General features: G+C 43.1%; 2 protein-coding genes across 2 annotated transcripts in view; one reads left to right on the forward strand and one right to left on the reverse strand.

The window, feature by feature from the left end:
- GLMN (glomulin, FKBP associated protein) overlaps positions 1-3,703 on the forward strand; it is a 46,173-nt gene extending 42,470 nt beyond the window's left edge. The window contains exons 16-19 of the mRNA XM_018565079.1: positions 65-128; positions 1,214-1,337; positions 3,237-3,316; positions 3,455-3,703. Coding sequence (XP_018420581.1) covers positions 65-128; positions 1,214-1,337; positions 3,237-3,316; positions 3,455-3,580 — 394 coding nt within the window. The 3' untranslated portion in view covers positions 3,581-3,703. The remainder of the gene's footprint in view (positions 1-64; positions 129-1,213; positions 1,338-3,236; positions 3,317-3,454) is intronic.
- Positions 3,704-5,872: 2,169 nt separating this feature from the next.
- Positions 5,873-15,312, reverse strand: CUNH1orf146 (chromosome unknown C1orf146 homolog). The gene is made up of 5 exons (XM_018565084.1): positions 15,244-15,312; positions 14,014-14,107; positions 9,953-10,121; positions 8,092-8,170; positions 5,873-5,977 (listed from the first exon to the last, which is right to left on the reverse strand). The coding sequence occupies exons 1-5, from the start codon at positions 15,310-15,312 to the stop codon at positions 5,873-5,875; spliced, it is 516 nt and encodes a 171-aa protein (XP_018420586.1).

The raw sequence follows: 15,312 nt of genomic DNA on the forward strand, positions 1-15,312 counted from the left end.
ATATTGTAATGAAAGGTTTTTTTTTTGCCTGCAGTTCATCTTTCATTTCTGTTTTCTCATGCAGAATTATGGCTTCTCTCAACCTTCTGAGGTACTTGGTTATCAAGGATGATGAATTCATAAATGAAGTAAGTAATATTCTTGTACTTGTAGCCAGTCAATCGTGCACCTAGAGCATTAATAAGTATCTTTTTAGCCAAATAATGGCACCCTACACTGTGGGATTTCTTCACTGCTTCCAGCCTCCCAGCACCACTACTCTTATCCTTAGTCCATGCTGTGTCCATAGGTAGACCTCAGAGTGGGTGGGTATACCTATGGCTGGCTCAGGGAATGATACCAATCTTGCTGCAGTCCCTGCTGACTTGTCAGTGGGTTGTGTATACGGCCTGGTCTGTTCACAGGAAAGAGGCTTTAAACAGCCTATTCATCAAATATGTTTTGCAGTACCAGTTTACAGGTGCCAAATAAATGTTTGTATCTGTATTGTATTCCATGTGTCTAGTTGCCTGCATTCTCCGGCTTTAGTATTTTCTAAGTTTAGGACCCAGAATAACCATGCAGGAAGTGAAAACAAATTAAATTATCTTCATATTTGTTTCGGGTCAGGGGGTTTAGAAGCTTCTAAAGACAGGCAACTAACACTTTCTCAAAGAGAGGTCAGAAACTGCAGCCTTCATACATTTACTTTAAAGTGGAACTTTACTTCATTGCAAGCATGAAGGCTTGTTATTGCAGAAGACGCATATTATGGGGCCTGTTTATAAACAATTCAAACAGCCATTCACCCTGCAAATCTCTGGAAACCTTTGTTCTGTGTGAATAGAGGCAAAAACAAACGTTCTTAGTATATTATCTTTTCAGGTTGAATGTAATGTAATACAGCATTATGGCCACTAGATGGAGCTGAGGAAACAAGAATTTATTTCCTGTTCTATCTAGTGGACATAATGCGGTATTACTAGAGGGCAGCTAAATACTGCAGACTTAAGTTCCGCTTTAAGATCCTGTACAACTGCTGGCGATTCCCACAAAAGTCTATAGATTGCTAGCTTATTTGGCAATAAATGAACACAAATCGTAAATCCCGATACTTGTTGGTCCACAATGGCTTTATGGCAAACACTGAAGTGACTGTATGTCTAATCAAATCATTCTCATCATTAAAAAAAAATATATTGATCGGTTACTTTATGTTTTTGGAATTGACCAGACTGGAGTATGGACAGAACTACATAAAATTGAAGCGCAGTTCTTGAGGCCTCTTCACACCGGGCTTAGCATGTCCAGAGCTCATTATGAAGCAGAAGTAAAAAACACAAATGAGAAAAAGAAAGGTGAGAATGAAGTCATCCGGTCATTTCATGCGACTCAATGAAGTATAATGTGTGTGGTATGTTCATTATGGTGAGTCCTGGGGTTTCTGTTTTTTTTTTCCATGAATTGATAATATATTTTTTAGTGATTTCCTAAAAGCATTCCTATACACACATTTATTTATCCATTTTTAAGGTATTGTAACAGATTATCACACCTTAAAGTACAGGAAGCTGGAGGCTGGTGAGAACTGTGCATTTCAATGAGGTGTCCATAGAGTAGAGCAGAACATGGAGCCATTTGAAGCCCTGATATCATCATAATAATAATATTTATTTTAATTATTAATATTATTATTATTCACCTATATGCTTTGGGAAGATACATTTATTATGAGAAAAAGGTTAGATTTCAACTCTAGACATATATTTAAAGAAAAACCAGATGGCATTATGTGTTTATTGGAAAACAAAGAAAGAAAAATCAATAATTTCTTTTTCAGTGCAATTTTACTTGATTTCAGCCCTTTGTACAGCAGCACTCGGGGGCTAACCAGGTGCCTTGCATGCAAATGCATTAACAAGGAACATACTGACAGGAGTAGAGAAGAGAGAGATGAGCTCAGCAGTCTGTTGTTTCTCCATCACTGTCTGGTCACAGGCTGGGGGCAGGGAGGTGTTCTAGTTCTGTTGCTTAAAGCTGGACTCAGGGGACATAACATAACTTGGATGATTTAACTGCAAGCTCTTGTTATCTGTATTAGCCATTCATTTCTTCACAGTATGTTCCACTCTTCCCCAAGAGGCTTCAGAGCTTGCCTTCTCACAGCATGCAGACACCTACTCCCTTTTGTGGGTACCGGTCACCTCAGCCTGCTGTCACTATGCTGGCCCGTCATCTTACCCCCCATATGTAGCTGTAAGCAATCCCCATACTGCGTGATGACATCAGCGCTGTGTGCTGTAGCAGGATCTCACTTTTAAATGCTGGAGATGTTTACATAAAGCAGAAGGCACAGTGAGAAGAGAGAACGGTGGGCAGGCATGAAGGTGAATTGGTGGGTGGTCACAGGGGAGCAGAAAACTCCCCTGTCATCGTTGTATTATCAGTGTGCAACACATTGAAGTGGAGATGGACAGAGGGAGATGGAACTGAGTGAAGGGGAGTTAAAGCAGAACTTCGGGCAAAAATGTTCTTAACCCTTGCCGCGGGGCTACCCACAGAGCTGGCTGGCTGCTACTCCAGTCCCTAAAGCCTGTCTTCTCCACTGCAGCAATAGCATGCCCCTCGGCATCCTCACGCCTTATACTCTGTGCATAGAATCTGATGACTGAAGGATTCTTAGACCGCTGCAGCGTAGGGGTAGAGAGGATCCAATGACGAGTCTGTCGGCTCCAAGGATTGGGGTGAGTATAACCTCTTCTTTTTTTTGTGCAGGGGTAGCCCCACTGCAAGGGTTAAGAACATGTTTGCCCGGAGTTTTGCTTTAACCCCCCCTTCACTCAGCTCCATCCCCCTCTGCCCATCTCCCCTTCAAGGTGTGCCACACTGATAATGCAGCAATGACAGGGGAGTGTTCTGCTCCCCCGTTACCACCCACCAATTCACCTTTATGCCTGCCTGCAGGACCGCCATTGACTCTCTGAAGAGATAAATATCTCTATTCGGAAGCCAGGCATTGAAGAAATGTGTTAGGATTAATTTTCTGTAGAAGGAAAGGGATATTTCTATATAAAGTTTGTGCTGCCCAGAGATCAGCTGCAGCAGAGAGACGTCATGTCATAACTCGTACACCTTAATAGGGTACTGCTAATCTCTTTTCCCTTTCCAGAAGCAGTTTGCATTCAGTGTGCTAGAAGATGATCTTCTCCTGTGACACCTCTGGCTGATGTATTTATGATGAATGCTGTGTATTACAGGGCCGCATTCTAAAACCCTTTGTTCTGTGAGCGCTGGAGGGACCAAGTTGCCTGACATGACTCCTGCAATGCAGCTTCAGGTACGCAATATTTTGTTTTTGTAGACCTCTAGCTGTGTGCAGCTGCCTGGTTGTGATCACTATGTTCTATATTGTGCCCTGCGTTGTATGGTGTCATTATGCATATCTAAACAACATTAACTGTTTTTGACGTTTTAGGTTCTACAGTCAGCTCTTTTCACATTTGATTTAATGGAAAGTGTCCTAGCCAGAGTCGAGGAGCTCATTGAAGTGAAACTAAAATCTGCGCCAGAGGAGAAAATTGGGTCAAGCAAAGATGTTTAACTTGTTCTGTTCTGTATTTATCATCAACTCTTAGGCATTAAAAATTTTATAAGATGAAGATTCAGCTGATTTTCACTATACTTGTCCAAGTTTTTAAAACGTTTTTTCATTAAATATGCGTTATTATGTAAGATTCATCTAAAGTCAGTGCATGCTATTGCCTCCCTTGTGTAGACATCCAAAAGACCTGAGACTGTTGCTGGGCACCACCATCTTGGATGTGATGTCAGCAGCCCCAGTAGACTAAAGTGACATTCTATTAAGGATGTTCCAGTACCAGTTGCAGCTGGGACCTGGCTCTGGCGCTCCACCACTGTCCTGAAATCATTAGTCTGTATTGTTTTAGAAAAACTGTCACATGGCAATAAACAAAAATGTATCCGTACTTGTATCTGTGGGTACTTGGACAAGTATCAGTACTTGAAAAAATGGTATCGGTGCATCACTCAAAAAATTAAACATTACATACATTAAAACGGGAATGCACAAATCCCAGGAGCTCTGAATGCTCCTTAAAAATGAGAGCTGCCTCCTACCGTGTTTCCCCGAAAGTAAGACCTAGCACTATCTTCAGGGATTTCTGTAATATTTTTTTTGCACGAAATAAGACAGTGTCTTATTTTCGCGGAAACACGGTAACTTTTACGTTTTTCTCTAGTCTAGTCTAGGAGCTGGTAAAGTATCTGTACTTGTACCTAGGGATGCACCGAAATTTCGTCAGCCGAAAGTGCCGTGCATCCCTGCTTTCTCTACTCCCCGCTGGGCGCTGCTCTGTGTCCCAGTGAGGAGAGAAACTGTCACAGGAGGCCAGGCGGTGCGGGGGGGGGAGCACTGTGAGCGGCTGGGGTCTCTCCTCCTGCACCACTCAGCCTCCTGTGACAGACTAGGAGAGCGGCGGTGTGGGACAGCTGTCTCCACCCCCACACCGCCGCTCTCTCTGTCACAGTAAACATACTATCTACACAATAAATTTACAAACACTCAGCGATCACTGACTGCTTGCTCCCACTCTCCATCCTGACTGGCTGTCAAAGGAGGCTGAACGAGCGGTGCGGGGAGGAGAGTTCGATCTCCTCTGACGGGTGACTCCTCCTCTGCACCGCCGGCCTCCTACGACAGCTGACAGGCGTCTCTACCCCCACAACGCCCGCTCTCCTGATCTGTCACAGGAGGCTGAGCTCTTCCACACCTACCCGCTCAGCCTCCTGTGACAGCCAGTCAGGATGGAGAGCGGGTGCAAGCAGTCAGTGATCGCTCAGTGTTAGTAAACATACTATCTCCACAATTATTTACAGTGTCCCCAATTATGAATGAATGGGAAGTGATCTACATCACTTCCTGTTCATTCATGATTGTGGACATGGTAAACATACTATCTCCACAAGTTATGAATGAACAGGAACACTCAGTATAGAGGTTTCCCATTCATTTATAACAGGGGCTGCAGAAAAAGTGTTCTCAATCCCTTTTTTCTATTTTAAAAGGGAAATATGAGGGATCGGTCCAGACCCCTAATATTTCCCTGAAGCCCCCAACAATAAAGAAAAAAATATATATATTTTAAAAAGGTTAGAAAAAAAAAAAACATTTTCGGTTTCGGCCTGACATTTCTTTTATACATTTTCGGTTTTGAAATTTTCATTTCTGTGCACCTCTACTTGTACCTAGTTTGGTACTTGATATCTGAATATCCATACACTCCATGGTATTCCCTTACACTCCTCCTCCTCCGACAGCTACAGTAACGGTTATGTAGAGAGGGGCAGAGGAGCTGGGCCGGCAAAGACAGTAATTAGACACTCCCAGGGGGGGATAGGGCTGTGATGTAAGCAAACAGCAACACTGCAGGTAACTGAGTTTTTCTGCCTCTAGCTGCAATTTCTTACATTGGTGGAGGGGCTCATTAAAGGGAATTGTGACATTACAACTTGGATAAATCAGGAAGCATCTTCCCCGCTCAGTTGTGAGGACATTCTTGTGGAAAATACAGAACCTTGTATTTCCCATTTTCTGACACCACATGATTGCAGCATAAGCTGCAGAAAGATATATTCTCTATTGTGCAATGAAATAAGACAATCGCACTGAATTTGCTGTACAACTACATAAGGGAGATGCAGTGTTTACTGACCTCTAGCTAAGCTGGTGGTGAATGTTACAGGAATGATGTTGCTGATGTAAATCCATCTGACATAACATGGACATATTAACAACTAGAAAATGAATGAAACGCATTTAAACAAATTCAAAGAATTACGACAGGTAATGAGACACTTTCGATGAGCCGCGGCATCATATCTGCTCGAGAGTTTTCCACACTGGACTGTTTTCCACAATATACATCTTAGCCTGCAGAAGCTTGTCCAGTATGTTTTCAATGTGAGGTTTGCATGTGGCCTGTGAAGAGTCAGCACAATGAGTCAAGTATGTTTTTTTTCTATGTATACTCTAGCCAAAGAATAACATGAATAGCATACACAGGGAACAGCCCTGCCCAGGGCTTCTGTTCTTCATCCAAGCTGTCTACCTGCTTAAAGAACAACTCCAGCAATGTATCAACCCTTGCAGTGGGGCAGTCCCCACACTGCAAGGGTTAACTGCTCCTTTTCATCTAGGAACTGAATTAAAAAAAAAAAAGTTATACTCATCCGAACTTCGGAGAAGGTCCGGCTGTGACAGTGCTCCCTCCACCACTGCATCCCTTGGCATGCTCACATCCTATACATGTGTATAGAACGTGATGACTCAAGGACCTTAGACCACGGCAGCGGAGGGATGCTGGAAGGACTAGTCTCAGAGTAAGCCTTGGAGGATCGGGTGAGTATAAGTTTTTTTTATTTTAACCCGTAGATTAAAAAGAGCCGTTAACCCTTGCAGTGCGGGGGTAGCCCCTGTGGAAGGGTCACTAAATATTTTGCCTGGTGTTGTTCTTAAAGTATATGAAAACCCCAATCGCTAACATTTCCTATAAGCTTTATCATGTTCATATAAATACAAAAGTAATGAATGTGCAGCTTTCATTAAAATAATACCCGGTGACCCTATCATGATGGTCTTGTTCAGGCAATGCCTGTTATAGGGTGAAAATGCTCTGTCCCTGCCTCCAGTTTTTATTGTGTGCCGTCACCCTGCCACATACTTTCCCAATGGAGACTGCAAGCGGCCATCCCGACGCACATTCCACTGGCATGCTCCAGTGTTATTATCAGTAAACCTGTATTGAGACAGGACATGTAACAGATGCTGGAATGCGTTGACAGGAACTAGCAAGGAGGCTGCAGGAGATTAGCATCAGATGCGGGGGAAAAAAAAGGTAAAAAGAATTTGATTTATAAAAATTGCATTCATTTAGAACACAATGTATTGCCAAATTCAATGGAATTTAATGAGGAATTAGATCTCCATTAAGATCTGTTTGTAATGTTTTGTTCTTGAAGGGCAGCCTGGCTACTAGATGCTGATCTGCCAGGAGCTGGGGCATCCTATCTTGGGGAAGCCTTACCATAAGGCCTAGATATAACATGCTGGTAGATAATAATCTGCTGATGTATGAGACACACATACACACGTTAATATGTGTTAGTCTCGTATTAAGTGATGCCATTCAATAAAACAACTGAGGTGGTATTAAGCGTTATGCGTAAGCACTTCTCTGTGAAACTGTTAATATATGCAGGGCCATCTTTAACGCAGGGCAAAAGGGGCAGTTGCCCGAGGCCCAGTCATTGTTGTAGGGCCCAAAGCAGCTGCCGACTGAGCCGCCGCACCATTCTGTTCACTAAGCATTGCATACTGTTGCTCTGCCCCTGCCATACAGTGCATAGCGTGACCACGCTACATTTCATGCGGGGTCACGTCTCCCTCTGATGTCACCTCCTATCTGCTATGCATTGCATGGTGGGGACTGGGCGTGTAGGGGGTGCAGTGAGGGTAGGGATGGGGGGCCCAAGAAGATGTTAGCCCAGGGTCCAATCAATATTAAAGACAGCCCTAAATATATGCCCGTTAGTTCTAACAAATCTCCTAATGTTGGAATGTGATCACGTAGACCTTTCTTATTTGAAATGATATGATTCAATGAAATGATGTAACATAGCCAGAATTAAGGCCCCCTAAACACCTTTCAACTCTCTTATGGTTCATTTTCTGGGTTACCAACACATAGCAACCGATGAAAAACTGGACCTGCTCTCTTTTTATAACCAAGTACAGCATGTGATTTGTGGTGCACTGCAGTTTTCTGTTATGCGTTGGTGTGCTAATTCTTAATGAATGCCACCGTGCAAAGTGCCATCCATGTAATTCATTAGAGTGTTGCTGCAACGCATAGGTGTGAATCCAGCCTACAGTTTTTATCAGCAAGGAACAACTGTGATTGCAGGTACTCGCAGGACTGCAAGGCTGGATGGGCTCCTTTATATACATGAAAGGGAATCCAGAATGGGCCTCCGTACACAGCAGGGTTAGCCTACTAATCAAACAATGGAAAAAACAATATATGACATACTTGCCTTTGTCACTGTTAACATGCTTTTAACAACATCTGCATTATTGTGCGCAGGAATTATTCGCAAATTACTTCCAAGGAATCTGCAAATAGATAAATAAGAAAATGTAAGTTATAACAGGTTGATGATCAGACTTCAGATAGCGATGGAGCTAAATGTAAAGAATGGTTTGTGCCAGACAGCCTCTCTTTTATTCATCATATAAATGATGTCACTACTAAGCTTATGTATGGCAAGTATCCAATGGCGCATCTGCCTCTTCAGGGAAATGAGATGGATTTATGTCTCCTTGGACTTTCCCTAACATCAAAGCCACAGGTAATGAATATGTCTTGGAAGTGCTTTGGAATAGGAAATCCTTTCTTTTAATTGTCAGGCATTAACCAATAAACTTTTGTAGCAGGGGTGTCTGTGGTTGGTAAATAGTAATGTGGTTGGAGAGCAGCAGCAGAGTAGGCAGTGGTTTAGCTACTTAATTTGGCCTACTCACTACTACAGCTCCTTCAAGTCATACACTGTGGTGCAGTGACCTCCTGCATCATCCAGTGCACTGCAAAGAAAATACAGCATGTGGTGTGAACGGGCTGCATGCAAAATAACATGCGTGTCCGTGTGTTAACTGGTGTCGGTCCAGTGTGGAAAGATGCCAGTCACCACAGCTGGTGTGATTGAGCCCTCACAAAATGTAGTGCCATGGAAAGGTAACATTTGTACAATGACTGAGAAAATGGTAGCTGGGGATGACATTATTCCAGCACGACGGCAGAAGATACCTGCCCTATCCTCACTCAAGCATGCTGGAACCAGCTATGATACTCACCCAGTGATAACAGTGGCAGACACATGGAGGGGAATTTATCAAAACTGGAGCAGGCACAATCTGGAGCATCTGTGCACGGCAACCAATCAGCTTCTCTCCAGTTTGTTTAGTTAAGATTTGAAAATGAAAGAGAGAAGCTGATTGGTCGTCATGCACAGCTGCTTCAGATTTTGTGCACTCCAGTTTTGATAAATTCCCCTCATGGTACTTTGACCAAATGTTTGCACACAGGTGTCTTAATAAAAGAAAGCATGGCTCCCAGTATTGATATGTGATTTTAAAACCATGAGACCCTCCGGCTATTGAATGTGCTTGTTATCACAAAATTTCCCCCCTCTGGAACCTGATCTTTTATTTTGAAAGTGAGGGATCTGAAGTAAGGTGTATGCGTCCTAGTTGGCAGTGGGTGAGTATTGTGTTGGGTCCATTTGGGTGTAAGCAAATATCTCTTGCCAATCAGTCTTGGGGAGATGAGACCCGTGTGGGAAGCCCTCATTCAGCTCTCTGGTGCAGATGCAGTACTGTGCTTAGGTGGCTCAGAAGCTGCTGATGTAAATCCAGCCTCATGCTCTGCTTCTGAGGGCTCATTAACTATTTACTTTCCCCATCATTTCTGCTCCCACTTTTTCTGTAATGGTTGTGTAAACCAGGGCTGGCCAGATAGCTAATGCGCCTTACAAATGACAGCTGGTGTCTAACTTTTAAGTTTTTCTCTAGCTGGCTCCTAAAAATTTCCTGCTGGCTTCTCGATTGGGCAGACTGCCTCCTGAATCGAATAATTGTCAACTTCTTTTCTTTGAGCAACTCAACATAACATATCATTTGACCAAAGATGCCCAGATGTCTGCATATGACTGTACATGTGTATATAAATGTGTTTGTGGACATGGATTCTATGTATGAGGCCCTGTAGACTGATATGGGTAAAATTACCCTTAGATGGTTTATAATTATCTACAAATCCACACACATCACAAATGAATGCACTCAGATGTTTATAAGCAATGCAGCTAATGGAAAGTGATTTGAAATGTAAATCTATACCTCAGCTGAATTCTGAACATTAGGTCCCATTCCTCTGGTCCATGGAGAGCTGCCACTATTACTAAGAAGCTGTTTCGATGAACAGATATAAACTTCTGTATTCTATCATGCACCACTTCACCGGGTGTATCAAATAGTTCCTGAGCATTTGCCAACAAGAAGGCAATTCCTTAACACACAGGGAAGTGAAAAATACATTGTAAATATAAAAGGGAAGTGTCTTGTAGTACATACAATACAGAATATCTAGGGATTGTATACAAATAGCAATAATAATGGTGTCTTTCATGGTAAATTCATGAATTCCAGTCAATGGCTTCCTCGAACACAGATCTCCAGAGCTTGTGCTGTAAATCTGGGTTTCTTGGCACAAATTTGAGGATTGCATGGAGTTCCCTTCCATTAATCTTCATGAACCAGCTAAAATGTACACATCGGGTGCCACTGTCAGCAGCATTCCGGCCAGCATCCCTTGATCAGCAGATCGAAGGAGCCAGTTGGAAAATGTTTGAACGAACACTGTATGGCCAGCAAAATGATTTTGAAATAATGTATTTTGTTACCTTTCAAGTCTTATGAGACACAAAAAATCCTCTGTTTTTATTGCTGACCTCTCCTTTTGAAAATACTTGCAGCCTGGCAGTTATGGAGATTCTCAGCGTTAATTCCTTTCTTAGTGTACTGACTTTATTTACAGCATGCTTGTTCCAGATCAGTGACGGTGGCATGATAGTCAAGCAATTATTAGGCTTACGTAGTATTAAACTCTCTTTTTTGCGATAATGAATCCACATCAAATACTCTTACAAATACAGGGCCCCTTAGCAAAATTTAGTATGGGGACCTGTGATTTCTAGTTACGCCCACCTGATATCCCAAACAACCCACTTGAGAATGACCCTACAGAGCCCACCATAGACATTCTATGGTGGGCTCTACAGGGTCTCAAGGTAGGTTGGTCAAACCCTCTTACCTGTTAGCCCCAATCACTCTCCTCCGTTGCTTGGCCCCGCCTCCTCCATCACCGGGCCCGCTTCCTCCTTCGCCGCCGACGCTGGGCCCAGTCTCCTCCTCATCTGCTGGTGGCTGTCACTGACTCAGCAGCAGCTGTGAGGAGGAACGCGTCGCTGCACAGTCCACTGACAGGTTAACAGTGACCTGAACAGCAGCGTGTTCTTCCTCTCAGTCGGCAGCGACAGCCACCAGCCTGTGATGCCTTAGCGACCCAGGCGGCCCACACAGCATCAGGGGGATGTCCTGGCCGGGCCCCCCTGTGCCCCATAGCGGCCGCCTGGGTCGCTTTTGAGATTGTTCCGCCACTGCCATCAAAGTATTGCTTTACATTTTTGCCCAAGCACTTACAATCATCATATTTCCGAACAGCTGCATCAAACGCTTTCAGGCGTCCAGTACAAAATCACAAGGGACAGAGCAATCTCCAGCAGCTGTCCATATACTAACTTGGAGAAGGGAGTAGAAGAGGAGAGCGTGGAGCAGGGGAGTGATTTGCCTTGCTGCATTTGTGGAGACACACACATCTAACTAGCACACACACAAGGGTGGCTCCATAGGACCCTGCAAGGGAAAGGAGCCACCCTACAACAGGATATCAGGGCCAGTCCTCAGGGGACCAGCTGATTCTGCAGGAAGCTCAAACTTTAAACATCAAGGAGCAGCACCCATTTGAAATAGCTAAAAACCTTTTGACTTTAATATCACTTTAGCAGAGACATGAGGTGAAAGAAAACAGTTCTTCAATCGATATCTGTATTAAAAAAATGAACATGCCCTGTAAGTGCTTTCAGTTCTTTCAAGCATCTGAACATTTGTAACCAACATTGCATAGATTACAGTGAAACACTGGAACAAGAAAGCTGCAGAATTACTATTTATGGACCGTAATTGCCATTTTGCTACAATGCAAATCAGCTCGGAGGGTATAAAGTGGTAAGTTATCTTTAGAAAACATATCAAAGAAAATGTTCAGTTGACTGGGGAAACTAGATCTTTGCACTGCGTATGTGTATGTAATTAAAATGAGAGATTGAATCTCCCACTGAGAATATCATCATAGTACATAGTATTATATTTAACAAAGCACATTGGCCTAACCACATTAGTATGAAACGGAATGTCTGAGCACAATTTCTTTATGAACAGAACGTAGACATTTCCATTCATTAACCTGAGTCACAGATTAAATGAAAAACATATAAATATTAAAAATCTAATATATAAATATAAAATCTATCCAGAATATTTATGTATAGACATATTTGATCTGTTACTCAACTATATATATTCAATCTGTTTTCCTGTTTTATGATCTGGGGATTGAGACTATGGTAGAATTATTTAAAAATCCACTTTAGAACTACTACCCAAGTCATTTAGTAATTGAATGTGGTACAACATGTGTAATCTGCAGCGACTCTGACTTTGTAATTCTGACTATTAAATCTAAAAGTCTATTCCTTGAAACCAAACCTTCCTGTGAGAGTTCAGGAAAAGTTGGGTATCTGCAATACACTTTGCTAAACCCCTTGCAATATGTACAGCTTACTTGAGGGGCTGGTTATTCTCAACACTTTCTTTAAAAGGAAACAGAGCCTTATATCATTGAAAACTGGTACCCATGAGCTTAAAGGAGAACTATGGGGTTAAGGCTTTTCCCCATAGTTCTCCTTAGGGTAATGGGAGGACACAAAGTAGCGTCCTCCCGTTACCCTAAGCTCAGTATACCGCGAGCTACAGCTCGCGGTATACTGAGACGCCACAGCTGAAGCGGATCCCGACAATTGTGCCGGGATCCGCCCAGCTGTGTGACTGACAGCTGGCTCTGCCTATCTAGAGCCAGAGCCAGCTGTACCCCCCCCCCCATCCATTCCGCCAGTCAGCGCTGGAGGATCGGAGCGGGGGGAATCCAGCCCCTCCCCTGTCACGGCAGAGAGGCGTGATAGGATCGAGAGGTGAGCGAACGCCGGTATGTGTTCGCTCACCTCCCGATCTACTGAGCCGACCTGTGAAAAGCACTCACCTCATAGTTCTCATTTAACATAAGGACAACAGTCTGAAAAGTTACTTAAGACACAAGTGGACCCAGTTCAGTGATATCAATCCAGAAGCAGTGCTGCTCCAGACCGGTCTACCTTTATCTGCTTGATGGGTGCCAGCCCAGCTCACCTCTGCTAATTATCAAATAAATGGATAGCAGCACTCCAAAATGAATATGCACCTTCTTTATTGTTTCAAATAGGCATATGAGGAAACATCAAGAAGGACATCTCTTCTGCATTTTACCCCAACATGTGCTCAATCAGAGTCTATGATTAAGCCGCTATCCTTATATTTGTTTGGATACAGTTCAGATTTTACAGTGGAACCCTGTTGGTTTTAGCTACGCCTTAAAAACTCCCTAAATGCTGCCTTTAGCACTTGATTATTACTAGCCATTATCAGCACAATGAACATGGGGGCAATGGGTCACATTACTGCCCTGATGAAGGGACCCTGCGTGGCCCCGAAACGTTGGTTAGTGTGATGTGATGATTTGTCCGATTAAATGGACGTTACTATTTGAATATTACTTATCGAGTGCTGGTGATTCCTGCTTTCTACTGGTTGATGTGCACAGCGCCATCCGTGATTATCACTACGAGCACCATTATTGTGATTTGGGCCGGAGAAGCTGTAAAGAGTGCAGGGGTACCTACTTTCTTTCCAACTTTAATATGGACCTTCATGAAAATTTAAAACATTGCTTTCATGACAATCCTAGGCTGGTACTTGCTCCTCGCCTGAGATGAACACCAGGGGTAGGCCCCAGGTTGGCCAGTAATTAATGGTAACTGAGGTAGAATCTACCTGCTATTATGGGAATTTCTCTGGACTGCTATGAATTTATTGAGAAAATTGAATGGCAAGCTAAAGAATTCCAGGCCTTTTTCTTATACGAGTTTTTATGTAGCAGTACAATGGCACCGAAGGCAGGAAAAGGCCGAAGATGGAGAAAGAGAAGCATCACATTGAGACCCACCTTTGATACAGCTATTGTTACTTACCAGAGAGCGGAAAAATTACAGATCCACTTTGCACAGATTCTGAAAAACGCACTTTGTGCTGTTGGCTTTGTAAGGATGTTGCTACCTCATGATCCTGCAAGAGGAACTACATACTTATCACACCAGAAAGTAACTAAATGTCCATCTAGCTGCAATTTATATTGTACAGTTTTTTTTGGGTTATCAAGGACCCTTTAAGAGACAATTGTAGGCAGGTGAAGGGTCTGTGTAGTACCCCCCCTGACCCCCAGAGGTCTGAGGTGGACCCCGAAAAGGTAGGGAGGGCTGACATTTTCCTCTCAAGGGTTGATCCTTAGCTAGTGAAGGGACATGTGATCGACAAAATGGGGAGCGGGGTAAGAGAGAAGAGCTGCCTGATGAGCAGTTCACCAGGTACATGTGAGGGGCAGTGTGCATGCTATGGTGCCTCATTATGCCTCATTATGTCTCATTAGGGGGCATGTGGTTTGTAGTGGGCTATGGGGGTACAGTGTAATGTGGGCATCCATGAGAGGAGTGCAGGATAATATTTAGGGCTATGAAGGGGGTGCAATGTAATGTGGGGGCTACGAGGGCAGGGGATGCAGTGTAATATGGAAGCTATAAGGGGCAGACCTATCAAGTCACTCACTGTCTGGATGTTGAAAGTCTGGCTTTGTACGTGGATGTTGGTGACGGGTGGAGTGTTTATCTTGTGAAGAGGATTTGGTAAGCTCCGTACTTTCAGACATGTTGGGTATTACAATAAAATTACATTATTGTTGTTATCATTATTATTGTTTGCATGGGGAAATATTTGTAAGGTGATTGGAGCGATTATTTGAGTTTCTTGGAAAACCACACCCCTTAATCAAATAAACCACACCCACTTTTTTGACAGTGCATCTTCTCCCCAAGTTGACACCACTGTGTCAGTATCACTATTGTGGCATAGTCCGAAAGTATTTGATTTGGACCCAATACCTTGTAACAGTGTATTTGTGTACTAGCATCGAATGTGATGCACAGGGATCTATTTCTAGGGAATAAGTACTTATTTCCTATGCTCATCAGCTCCATCTAGTGGCCATAATGTGGTATTTTCCAAATATTAAATTCGACCTGAAAAGAAAATATACTAACCACATACATGTTTGCACAAAACAAACATTCACAGATATTTGCAGGGTGAATGGCTCTGATAAATGCTTATAAATACACCTCATAGTGTTCAGGGACAATCAGCAATACCTTGAGAATACTACTCATGATGACGGTAGTAATCCAAGTTTCAGTCTGCTCTGTACCTTGTGTCGCCAT

Source organism: Nanorana parkeri, unplaced genomic scaffold (assembly GCF_000935625.1).
Source record: "Nanorana parkeri isolate BGI_ZX_2015 unplaced genomic scaffold, ASM93562v1 scaffold811, whole genome shotgun sequence".
NCBI lineage: Eukaryota > Metazoa > Chordata > Amphibia > Anura > Dicroglossidae > Nanorana > Nanorana parkeri.

Excerpts from the sequence above, each read along its gene's own strand:
- CUNH1orf146 (XM_018565084.1), bottom strand. The coding sequence starts at position 15,312 with ATGGCGACACAAGGTACAGAGCAGACTGAAACTTGGATTACTACCGTC. Across the intron at positions 14,108-15,243 it reads TCATGAGTAGTATTCTCAAG|GATCATGAGGTAGCAACATC; the intron begins GTATTGCTGATT and ends TTCCTCTTGCAG. Across the intron at positions 10,122-14,013 it reads TGTAATTTTTCCGCTCTCTG|GAATTGCCTTCTTGTTGGCA; the intron begins GTAAGTAACAAT and ends CTGTGTGTTAAG.